This window comes from Tamandua tetradactyla, chromosome 3 (genome assembly GCF_023851605.1).
Source record: "Tamandua tetradactyla isolate mTamTet1 chromosome 3, mTamTet1.pri, whole genome shotgun sequence".
Classification (NCBI taxonomy): domain Eukaryota; kingdom Metazoa; phylum Chordata; class Mammalia; order Pilosa; family Myrmecophagidae; genus Tamandua; species Tamandua tetradactyla.
The window spans coordinates 129902393-129915845 of NC_135329.1; the positions used below are offsets into that span (position 1 = coordinate 129902393).

Sequence of the window (13453 nt, forward strand, 5' to 3'; positions counted from 1 at the left end):
GTGGCTTGAGGAGACCGCCTGTCCAATTCTCCCAGCCAGCCCGGGAAGGAGGGAGGGAAGGACTCCGGCCGCCAGCCGCCCCGGCCCGTGAAGCGTGTGCCCCTCGGTGATCTCACTGCTGCGGATTCTCCCTGCTGGTTCAGCCGTTCCAGAATGGGGTACGCTGTCTTTTTGGTCTCTGTCGTGGCTCCGGGAGCTGTTCTGTACCGTTTCTATTTGTTTAGTAGCTGTTCTGGAGGAGGAACTACGACCCGCGTGTCTTAATAAGCCACCATCTTCTCAGGAAGTCGAGACTATAATTTTTACATTTCAAATAATGTGAAGATTAAATTTAAAAATGATTAAATTGTGAACACCTGTCTGAAGAACCCAAAAGATGCTTCTTATATTCTTTAACTATAAAGTAATCATATTTAAAGAGAATGAAACTTTCCAATTATCACAATTGCTTAAAACTCACTTAAGTACTCCATAAAAACTTCTATATTTTATATTTATATTTATATTTATATATATATTTATATTTATATTTTTAAACATTGTGTAAAATAGCTATAGCTATATAAATGTCTCTTAAATTCAAATAAAAATTGTTACTAATTCTTGAATCAGATAACAGAGATTTTAATACCTCTAAATTAAAACATTTACTTTATTGCATGACATTTTATTGAATAGTCCCTATAAACCATTATACATTTGTTTTTTGTGAGACAACTTAATTTTAAAATTAAAGTAGAGTACATTTTTATTTTATATCTCTAATTGAAAAATGGGTTTGTTGAAATAAAATGTACAATTCCACATGATATTTTTCACACAATAATGATTGATAAAAATATAGGATTATGAATATTCTCATCATTTGAATCTGGGGCTATGAAATTTGTCCAGCTTTCAAACTGCTTATTAGATAACTTTTGAAATTTGAACTAGTAACTTCCATCTTATGATTTTCTCTCCTAAGTGCTGACATAGTTATTCTATGAGAGGTGCATGTTTATTAACCTTTTGTAGTTTATTGACCCTTAGGGAGACATACGAAAGACTCTGTTGCTGATTACTATGGTTGTTAATTCAGTTAATAAGTGATTACATATTTGTAACTGATATAGTATGAAGTATTTATAGTTGAAACAGGAGATTTTGAGCTAAGTGCTACTTCCTCATGCTCCTCAAACCAACCTTAAGTTTCCAGTGCCTTAGTACCAATGAAAGAAAATGTACTTCATATTACTTCAGTTATACCTAGAATAAGCCATTTTGTTCATGAGGCTAAAGACTGTTCTTTCTCACTTTCTGAAAATAACTATTATGATATATAATAACAATACAAAATTCATATGATAATAATAATAATTGGATAATTTACTAAGTCTGAATTTTCTTACTACTGTATATATGTATATATATAGGAAGAACTACAGAAATTAGATGTTTAAATTACAGAAGCAATAGAAATTTTGGGTCTTTTTAAAAGATATATTATGAAATAACACTAAATCGAAAAGTAAGATCAGTGTAGTATACATAAAGAATCAGAAGAAAGGTGTTTGTGCTACCTCCTTTGATAAATGTGGGGAAGGTATCACGGAATAATTTCAGATGTCAAGAGATTTTTAATAAACAAGGTGACAGCAATTTCTTTTTTTTTTTTAATCTCCTTTTTCTTCAAATACTACTCACAACAGCTTCATTTTCATTTATCTACTCTGCTTCTTTTTTCTTCTCAATTTAATACTTAAAGATCTAAAGATATTAAAGATTAGAATCAAGGGTTATACATAAGCCAATTCAGAATTTTGTACTGGCCATGTGTGAGTTTTAAAGTTGAAAAGTTTGAAACTTTACTAAAGTTTGTTCTCTCAATAGTCATTAGATATTAGTAATTAATATGTTAGAAACTAACATATTTGGGTAATTAGGAGGTAACAGGAAACAGAACATGAAGCCAAGATATAGTAATTATCAACACTGCTCTAGCTACCTCTTGTGTATGGGAAGTAATAATGAGGCAATGGACAACTACATTCAGGAAGATTTTGTTAACAACCCACAGTGGTACAAGTTTATATAAAAAAATCTAGGTGAAAGTTTGGGTCTTCTGTTCAAAAAATAAGTGCAATATTTAGTTTAATTCTTTATACTGTTTAAATGTTTATACTGTTTAACTATGTAAATAATCTGATAAGTTATAAGCATTTTGAATATACCTTTCGTTTTTAACGCAGTATGAAATATTATGCTGGGCACACAGTAGCAGTTTAAAATATTAAAACAAAGCGTAACAAAACAAAACTTAGTTGATCACAGATCTATAAATATCATGCAATAGAGAAACATAATTTAAAGTCAGAATGGCGAAGTCACCCAGTCTGTGAGCGGTCCTATTCACAGGCCTATAGTTACCAAAGAATAATATTTTGAGCACTCGGCTTTACCTACAGGGATTCTGTCAAACATTCTGATAAAGGATTATTTATGACCTATGTTATTATACGGCTATTTAAAGCAACAGTTACTTGAATGATTGGCTTTAACAACAACAACAAAATAGCTAGAGTAAAATAAATAGAGCTCTCTATATAAAAAAGATAATTATTTTAAATATTAAATATCAGCTAAGACACATATACACAGTTTTGCTCTCAGGCCTAGTTAGTTTTTATACCTGAAAGAAGAGAAAATGTTGAATTTATTGTTTCTTCACTAGAGAAAATCTTTTACTTATATTTGAAGGAAGAACACTTGAGAAATCTACTTTTCTTTTAATTCTCAGAAAAACTAGCTATAAGTCCCTATCCATTCCTTATCTTAGCAGAGGCAAAAAGACATTTTGCTGATACATTTTGAAATGCTTATAAATTTATTAGGTACATCAATAAACAAATGATATCTTATTATTAAGAAACTCTTAACATTTGTCCACCTAGATTTTGGAACTGCTGTGAACCAGTGACTCATATTTTTACCTTCTAGTTTCCTCCTTTCTGAGTCAGAATGTCAACCGTTGTCATCCTATGCCTGTATGTTGGGTATGTTGGAAGCACATGACTTGTCTATTTAGTTTCACAGTTCATAAATGGGGAGGAGCCTCATCTATACCTGGACCTAATTTGGATGCTGAGATTTTGGACTTTGAGATAGTGCTATAAAGTGTTGAGACTCTTGGAAATGTTGTGAAGAGGTCAGTGTATTTTGCATGTGGAAATGATGGAAATGGAAATCATTGGGGAGAAGAAGGCTGACTGTGGTGGACAGATTTTAAGGTGGCCCATATGATCTCTACCCCATGATATTCATGTCTTTGTATAATGTCCTGTATTTTTTAACAACCATGTTGAGATAACTGGAATTGCATGAATTGCATATACACCTGTCAAATTACTTGATGTTTTCTCACTTATGTTCAAATTATTCTCAGTCATTCAGCAATATCTTTTAATTTATAAAATAGTGTCTTAACAAATCTTTTCCAGGATCTTTTATGGGTTTTTTTTTTTGCCATTACTCCTTTTATGAGTGGCTACTACTGGATAATGAAAAGCTATTACCTTTTTTGCGTTCCTTTCACAGATTTACTAGTACTCTTAGCAGACAGTCTTATTAATTCTAATAACTTTTTTAGAAGGTGATTCTATCTTGGGTTTTTTATGAACTCAGTAATATACTCAAAAGAGAGCTTTTTGCCTTTTTTTTTTATCAATGCATATATATCACTTAGTGGGCATCCCTGTCAAGTTCCTGATATGAGATGAAATGGTTTCAGCACCTTACCATTTAGAATAATATTTATTTTTGGTGTTTGTTAAGTGATATGAATTACATATACTTTCCTTCAGAACTTTTAAAATTAGAAGTAGGTGTTAAATTTTATTAACTATTTTCTAGTGTCTATTAATAGTGTCTATTGATAGATATCCAGATATTGGCCTACTTCAGTATTGAAATATTTTCTGCTTGATTACAAAGCATTATTTTCTTTTTTATTAGATTTTATTTAGAAAAATTTCACCTAATATAATATGCTCATAAATGAGATTAATATATAGTTATTTGTTTTGTTTCATACTATCCTTATCAGGAATTAAAGTCATGCTGCATTTATATTTTCTAAGACATCCTAAATTTTCAGTAACATTCATATTATTTGTTCTTTTGGGGCCATGGTTTTTTTTATCAATGGTTAACTTTATATTCACTTTTCCCGTTTTTATGATTATAATTGTGCTATCTAAGTTTTCCCTTTCTTCTTGGGTCAAATTTGATCTTCATATTCTGAGATGATACCATCCATTTTCTTTAGGATTTAAAATTTTTTGTACTTGTGCTGTTACTCAATGACCATTTTAGAAAAATTATGTATTGACATGCAGAATATTTCTTTAATTAATTTTACTTTTATTGCTTTTAAAAAATATTAAATAAAAATGATACAAAAACTTAATAAAGAAAATTAACAGATATAAAATAAATGGAAAAATTCTCCCTGTCTGCACCTGTACTCCTAAAATGTATATGCAAAAGTATCCACCATGAAGTTCCTCCTGTATTTTCAAGGAAAACATATTTATGTATAGAGCAGCAAATATATGGATATTCTTTTAAAATTTATACAAACAGTGTATATTATATGCATTGTTTTATGTCATACATTTTTTAGTTCACAGTTTATCTCGGAAATCTTTGTTTAATGGCATCAACAGATCAGTCCCATTCTTTTTAATGGCTACAAATGATTCCCTGCTCCTTTAGGGATCAACATTAGATTCTTTTTTTTTAAATTTTATATGTAACATTGTAATAATGATCCCTGTGAACATATATAAATATATTTTGGTGTATTTTCTTCATTTTTTAAATTTCACTTTTCTGAAACATTGTGCTCAATATATTTATAAATATATGCTACATACAGAAACACATATGAAATACATATGTATAATTTAAAAACTAATTATGATATGATGTAAACACATCAACCAAAACTCAAGTTAAGAACTCAGCAGCACCTTTGAAGCCCTCTGTGTACACTTCTTCCCAATTACGATCTCTTCCCTTACTCCAGAGAAAATGACATTTTTATAGTTACACTATCTATATATGTGTTCCTAAAAATATTGGTTAATTTTACTTCTTTTTGAAATTTATAATAATGGAATGAAATTGCAATTTTTTGCATTTAATTATTTGGCTCAATATTTATTTATGTGGTTTATCTATGTTGGTGCATGCTATCATTTATTCTTTTTCATTGCTGTAGTTTATTTTGTTATGTGAAGAACAAAATTTATTTATTCATTTTATTATTAACAGACATTTACTGTTTTGGGTTATTATTAATATGTTGCTATAAGCATATTCAAATATTCTCCTAATTCACATGTCCAAGAAACTTTTAAAAGCATAAACCAGGATTTCTCCACCTCGGTACTACTGACATTTGGATCAGATAATTCTTTGTTGTGGAGACTGTCCTATGCATTGTGGGATGTTTAGCAGCATGCCTGTGTTTACTCACTAGATGACAGTCACATCCTCTTAGTTATGAGAACCACACGTCTTCAGATATTGCCCAATGTCTCCTAAGGGACAAAATCACCTCTCCTTGAGGACCACTCATGAAGAGTTACAAAGTGTTTCATTGTAGAATATATGCATCTTCAGTTAAATAGTGCTGATAGCTTGAGACCAAAATATTCATATATAGGCCTCTCAACTTCTAGACCAAAAAGTGTCATTTTCACTAATTAGATGCTTGTGTCATTTGACAATCATACAACCTAGAGGTATACTCTCAGTTTGAGGGCAACGCACTCTAAAGTCCCTGGTTGGAGTGATTAGTGTTTCAATCAGGATTCATAAGTCTTGTCCAGGCAGCTATAATAGTTTTGTAAAACTTTTTTTACAGTAACAATTAGCTACTTTTATCCAAATCAATGCATTTATTTCATTAAAAAAAAGTGATTAAAACCTCAGTCAGTAGAATTAACACACATTGGAGCCCTTCTTACATTGTGTTATGTTCCAAAAGCACTCAATTACTATCTTTAATCTTTGGTTTGCTTATGAAAGCCAGTAAACCACGACAAATCCATGCTTGAAAAATTTATATTTAGAACAGCCAGTGCTTTAGGAAAAAAATAATTTATGGCAAGGTAATTTTTTTTCTAGAAACATACACTTACTTCTGCTTTTTTACGAGCTTCCATAGCTTTCATAAGCATCATATGCTGTCGCCTTCTCTCTCGTTCCTATTAGGCCAGATAAAATTAGGAAAATAACTCAACCACAGTTAACAGTTTGATTTTAAAATGGAAAAAAAAACACAACAACTTGGAATAGCATGTTTAGCATTTATAGACAAGTCACAGTAAAAACTAAATATAAGACAAGAATGGCCAGTCTGTGCATGTTTTAGTTCAGGTTTAGAAAGCAAATACAAGAACAATAAAAAGCAAAAAGGTAAAGCAATGAACATGGAGACAGTGTAAACAGAAGCATACAAGATTTACTTATGGTCAGTTGTGATGCTCCTTCAAAAGCTGGCAGAACAAAAAGCATAATGGTTGGCTAGAACAGGTCAGTTACCTTACATCTGCTATTAGAAAAACCACAAATACTTACTATAGCCAATTAAACTAAAGGCTGTGTTATTCTTAAATTTTTTATATTAGGCAGAAATTGATTTACAACCACTTTCACATCATGGTTTTAGAATTGGTTAATTTTATTTCAAATACCCAAATTATTTTGTAAATCCAATAAGTCAACAAAAAATTAGAAAGTTCCTTTTTTTGAAAATTTTATACCAATTTACTTAAGCTAGTTTTGGCTCATATACACACAACAATGAAATGGGATATTACTATTTACTGATGTCTGCCACTTGATGTGCTATTTAAAGCCACAAAAAGCCACACTATGGGCTAATTATTAAGTGGAACCTAAAAAGCACAGTAAGGAAATAAGGTAAGCACTAATTTGAAAGTCTCATTTTATTTTAAAGGAAAGTATCATATATTTATAATATCTAATCTTTTGTTTAATTATATTTGGTCTTCCCAAAAGGGGTAATTCTAAAATTATTTATAAAATTTGTCTATAAAACCAGAATCTATTTCATATTCTCTCATCAACCTAACTCAAAATTCCCATTGTAACCAATGGCAGTTTTGTATCTGGAATGAGGGGAGAATATGTGTCATAATTATATCTGTTTGTATAGTGATCCAACTTTCACTGTGACATCAGTAATGTAAATTTTTAGCAGCCTTATATTAAGCTTGCACAATTCAGTGAAAAATCTTTGGACATGTATCATACTTTCTTTAGAGACAGACAAGCAGATGTATGCAATGCACTGTGCTGTAAAGCCATGCAGCAGTATGTAATATGACAGCAGCCAGTGCTACACTTTATGCATTGCTATGACAACCATATCACAACCAAATCACAATGCGGTGTTAGATGTACAAAAATAAACATACCCATACCATATCTAGTCTATGCCTCTCCAACTCCTGGTAGAAAGAGTTGGCACAACATTATGAAACAGAAATCACAGTCATAAAACCAATTTATAACCCCCCCAAAAGACACCAATACCAAAGCAAGGTAATAAACTGTAAGATGAAAGAAAAACTCAAGTAGGAATCATATTAGATAATTTTAAGAATATATTTTGAAGATTTCCCCCAAATAGCTTTAAACAAAATTATAATATGTACATTTTAATGTATTTTATATATATATATATATATACATATATATATATATATATATATATATACATATATATATATATATATATATATACAGACCTGATGCTTTAGAAGAACAGCTTGCTGTCTTCTCATTTCTTTTTCCTTAAAAATAAGAAAGTTTCAATATATGATTTTTAGGAAAGATTACCTATCTAATCTTTAGGGAAAATCAGCTAGTTTATCAGAGCATATCAGATGCAAATAACACGTGTATTTTTTATCATTTTGATATATTATGGCCCAATCCCACAAATATGGTTAGAACTTTCTCCACACTGAAGATCAACTCTCAAATACACTCTATAATTAACAGCATCTATAACATTTCTAAACAATGCATATGAATGAGCATGACAAAACACTCTTATAGTTTGAGATATTCTGCCCACCTATAATTCAAGGCACCATCCTAAAGGAGTGGGGCTTAAGGCAACAAACAATTCTATTAATGTCACCAATTTCAATATTTTTATTATGGCAAACTATGGATGAAATTAATATTAAGGGTGGCCACAAAAGCAGTTAGTAGTCTAAAGAACAAAAAGAGTAGAAAATGTAACGAACAGTTCTCTGGCTTTATAAACAGGTGGGGGCTGTTTCCAGCACCAGTAGGATCACTCAGTAATCAGTTATCAAAAATAGTGGAAGATGGGGAGTAGAATGGGTGGGAAAGGGATACCTCTTACTCTTCATGCTAGGAAAACAAAACGAAAACAATTGTAAACACTTGAAGTTATAATAATTAACAATAACTAATATTATTGAAAAAGAATAGTTGTTTCTGTATGCTCTTCATTTTGAATAGTTAAAAAATTTGTTGGACATTAACAAAGAGAAAGTTAAAATGTAAGGGGAGAATCAAATTTGGGACTCTGTCTGAAACATAAACATAAACACACACAAAATAGTTTGGAAGGAGTGGGATCATTTAATCCGGCAAAACGATATACAGGTATTATGCAATAATTTGCATTTCTGATTTGATGCCTGCCATGTAAAGAGCTCAAAAAAGGCATCACATAATACTTGTATAATGAAATAAAAAATATTTACATACAATATACATACAAACAAAACCACACATTATACACATATTGTATCTGTGCTAAACAAATATTTAGATAATCATTTTGAGGAAAGCTATTTCTTTCATATATTTTGCTACTGACATAACAATCATATAGTTTTATTTTTGAAAATAAAATCTCTGGTTCTTGTCTAAACTAACCTTTATTCGTTTCTCGGCCTCCAATAATTTGGCATTTGCCGCTTCTTCCTTCTTTTTCTTTTTAGCCTGTGCATGCAAAACAGGTCTCAAAATCATGCAACATCACCACTACAACTTAAAAATAATCTCAGACTTGAAATAAAGCTACATGCCTCACAAGGTACAAAACAATAACATATATGTAGACAATTAACAGTATTTAAATACTGATTTTGTTTTCATTCATAAATCAGCATTAAGATATTCAAAAAATTCTTAAAATTCATTAAGACTGGCAGCTTCTTTTTTGCCTTTCCAAACGCTGTTAAGTCTGAAATAATTGAATATGTTGTTTCATATTAAAAGCTAATCACAGGAAAGACAAATTTAAGTCATTTATTGTTTTTTTTTCTGGTTTTTAAAAGTAAAACATGGTCACTGCAAAAAAATTTAGAAAATAGGAAAGATTTTAACTGATAAACTGAAATTAATCCAAGAATGAATCAATAACACATTTTAAAATGCATGTCTACTTTATTTGAAATTATTATTCTGATACTTGCAATTTGAGATAAAGAAATCCATTAGCCAGATGATTTAAAAGAAATTTATACAGCTGATTTCCGAAATCTCTTTAAATAGTGGTTAAATTCAAGTTTTTTAAAAAATAGAATGGAAACTTTTAATCTTTCATGTAGCACACTTTGTATCTATCAAATTTGAGCTTCAAAAACAAACAAAAACTCAATAAAATGAAAACAAACAAAAAAAAATGTGAGCTTCATAGTCTTGAACTCATTAACTACCTAGTAGTTTCATATTGGTTACTATCAGTTTACTTTACAGTTTGCTTTAAGCTAGAAATATTTTCAATTCTGGGGAGTGAAAAAATTAATTAAATTTAAATTTAATTTATTAATTAAATTTAATTAATTAATTAATTAAAATTAATTTGAAATGGTTAAAGGAATATATGTAGATTTCTAGAAGGAAAAATCTATAACAAAGAAAATCTCAGCTATCTGAAGCCCTCAGGGAATATATTATTCTATAAAGCAACAGAGTTGACTGAATGGTTGAGAGGTTATAACAATTTTAGACTTGAAAAGTTTATTTTCAGTATTTTGGATGGAAATAACTTTGAGACATATGACTGCTTGGACACAGTACATTAAACATAATTTGGCTTTACTTGATGACTTAGGGCAATTACTCTAAACATCAGGTATTTTACCGCACAGTTTGATAGAGTAATGCCTTTGGGTTATTAAGTGTCATAAATTGCTTGATTGCTATTCAACTAAAAGATTGTAGACTATTGCTAGGCTTTTAAGTTCCTGTATATGCTTACTGGAGTTTTTCTGTAATTTTCCTTGTTACCTGTCTTTTGGCTATTACTTTTGCTGTTGCCAATATGTTCTCTAGCCTTATTCACCACATCCTCACATATGTTGAAAGGCAAAGATCAGGTAACTGAGGAGGTTAAATTGTTTCTAAATTTTAAATTTTTCTGTCACTTGCATAAATGTTTTTAAATTAAAAGTAAATAACTGACTATAAGCTCTAATGACTTTTCTAAAAGTAAAGATCAGTTTTAGTACATGAACTAAATAAATGTCAACTATATTGGCTTCTCAGAGGTTTTCTTTTTCTTTTTTCTCTTTAATCTTTATTTTTCTGGTTTTTTTGCTGTCAGAATTAGATGAGCTTGCTAAATAAGATTTAGTTTGGTAAGGTCTTACTCTATGCATTATGTTTAAAGAGAATTTTTGATGGGAAAATTAATTTGGTTGAGTGAGAGAACATGTAGGCAGAATTTTTATTTTTACAGACTTTAAAATATAGTACTATATTACATAAATTATATTAAATGTAGAGTTCTACCTCTAGAATTTGCTGGGCTCGAAGTTCTTTTTCCATTCTGATTTGTTGTATTCTCTTAATTTTTTCCTGTAGGGAAAATTATATCATTTAAGATAATAAAATAAACTAAATAAAATAAAACTTTTCTAGGTGAAAAGTAGAATCAAATGAAAATATAAGTACAAAATTACCAAAGGTAGCCAATGCTGGATATAAAATGTGATTATTTTGTTTAATATCACATTTATTTTTATGTTTTAAATTAATATAATTTTATAAAATTTTTCCAAATAATTTATGAAGTGCAAATGCTAAATAAATATATATGGAAGCAAGGTAAACCATCTGATTGAATTAATATAGCTTGATGATCTTTACAAATATTTAGGATTGCAAGTAAGTGCAGGACAGCATAGCAGGAAACGTATGGTCTCAAAGTCAGAAAACCTAAGTCTAATCTAGGCTACTGTCATTTATTGCATGATCTTGAACAAAAAATAATTACTCTTCCATGAAATAGGGAAAGGTGCTTGTGTTTTCTTACTCTGTAAAGATCAAATAAAATCGTAATAGATTATTATTAATAATTTCTATTCTACAATTTCCTATTTCACATGCTGAATAGCATGATAATATGACATTGTTTCTAATTGCTACAATAAGCTCATTTCAGAAGTAACCTGTAACAATATTTAAAAATGGATTAAATACAACTTAGAATTTCAAGGAATTATTTGCATGACACAATTGGTGTTCACATTAACTAAATTGAAAGTGCTCGATATTGGTTATGTTTTAGAATTTGGTGATCACCTAAGTTTTGATAAGAATTTCACATTTTGATTAAAATATCTTGTATGCTATGTATTGTTCCAATGCCTGTTCTCCTTTTGTTGCATATAATGCTTTTGTGAGCTTCCAGAAAACTGCCTTGTGGACTGTTTGGTAATATTTTTGGCCTACTGGGTGGGAAAAATTATCCAGAAGATGAGAAACTATACTACTATTTTATTTTAGATCTAATGCTGATTTGAAAGCTATACATTAATATGCTTTATAAATGCATCACTTTTTTTATATACCGAAGTCATCAATTCTTGACAGGGTCTACTGCAGGAAAATGAGATTTTGGAAATTATTGTTCTGATGCTAGAAGACCTATGATTTTGCTGTTGGTGCTCCTATCTTGCTACTGAATATTAATTATACCTTTCCATTCATTGTTTTGCAACACAAAGAGACAGGTAGGGGATCTTGGGTTTCTTGTAAATTATACTCAGTCTGGAGCTTTGTCTTAATTGTTCAAGTGATTTATTTTGATATACATATATTTGTTCGTACTGTCTTTAGCATGTAGCAGAGATAAACATTATTTATAAATTATTGTAATATATGTTTGCCTTATAATATTAAGAACCCAATCACTGAATTAGGCACTTTACATAAAATATCTGGTTGACCATCATGACAGTCATAGGAGTGGAAATTATTTTCCTCAGTAAGAAAAAACGGAGGTTCCCAGAAAGTAAATATTTTCCCTGAAGCCAAATAATAAATACAGGGCCCTGGTCAGATTCCAATGCCTGTGTTCCTTTTACTGAATAGAATGCTTTTGCCAGCTTCCAGAAAACTGCCTTGTGGACTATTTGGCAGTATTTCTGGCCTATTGGGTAGGAAAAATTATCCAGATGATAAGAAGCTATGTTACTAATTTATTCTAGAACTAATGCAGATTTTAAATTATTAAACTATGAAACAGACATGTCAGTAGACGTATTTGCTTTTTATTGTTATTCACTTCATTGGCAATAAGAAATGAATCATATGGTATCCTGATACTTGCCTCAAATAACTATCCTGATAAATACCTAATTAGGACCAATGCATCTGCATTACTATTGCTAGAATCTTGGGATGCCAATGTCTTTTCTTTTTAAACTTTTTTATTGTATAGTATAACATATATACAAAACAAAGAAATAAAAAAGCAATCGTTTTTAAAGCACTCTTCAAAAAATGGTTACAGGATAGATTCCAGAGTTTGTCATGGCCTACCATACGATCCTCTCCGCCAATTCTTTTTCTTTTTTAGTGTACTAATACTTTTTATTTTATTTTTTTAACCTTCTATTTTGAGCTAATTGTAGACTAACAGAAAAGCCACAAAAATAGTAAAAGAGAATTCCCATATCCTCTATCCAGCTTTCCTTAAAGTTTTAAAATAACTATAGTGAAGTATCAAAAGCAGGAAGTCAACACTGATACCAAATAAATCCCATATACAGTTTCAAACTTAGCCAGTTCTTCCATAGTTGTCTTTTTAAAAAATTTTATTGGAGTAATATATACAACATAAAATTTCCCATTTAAACTACTTCAAGTATATAACACCATGGTGTTAATTACATTCACAATGTTATGCTACCATCATCACAATTACTAAAACTTTTCTATCACCCCAAATAGAAATTCTGAACTCATCAAGCATTAACTCCCCTCTCTCCATACTCCATGCTTTTCTGATGAATAGCAAAGACCATATGGGCTAGGTTGTGGCTACTTTAAGATTTTAGAGTCACAAAAGTGAATTTAAAGTACTAATGGGATCCAGTGGGAC

General features: G+C 30.2%; 1 protein-coding gene across 24 annotated transcripts in view; it reads right to left on the bottom strand.

The window, feature by feature from the left end:
• Positions 1 to 13453, bottom strand: part of BAZ2B (bromodomain adjacent to zinc finger domain 2B) — a 496810-nt gene that overhangs the window by 66607 nt on the left and 416750 nt on the right. For 15 of the 24 annotated variants that reach the window (XM_077153953.1, XM_077153959.1, XM_077153949.1 and 12 more), the window contains 5 exons: positions 10858 to 10923; positions 8995 to 9060; positions 7824 to 7868; positions 7491 to 7523; positions 6189 to 6254 (listed from right to left, as the gene is read on the bottom strand). In XM_077153953.1, coding sequence (XP_077010068.1) covers positions 6189 to 6254; positions 7491 to 7523; positions 7824 to 7868; positions 8995 to 9060; positions 10858 to 10923 — 276 coding nt within the window. The remainder of the gene's footprint in view (positions 1 to 6188; positions 6255 to 7490; positions 7524 to 7823; positions 7869 to 8994; positions 9061 to 10857; positions 10924 to 13453) is intronic. The other 9 variants (XM_077153960.1, XM_077153964.1, XM_077153948.1 and 6 more) reach the window with 5 other exon arrangements.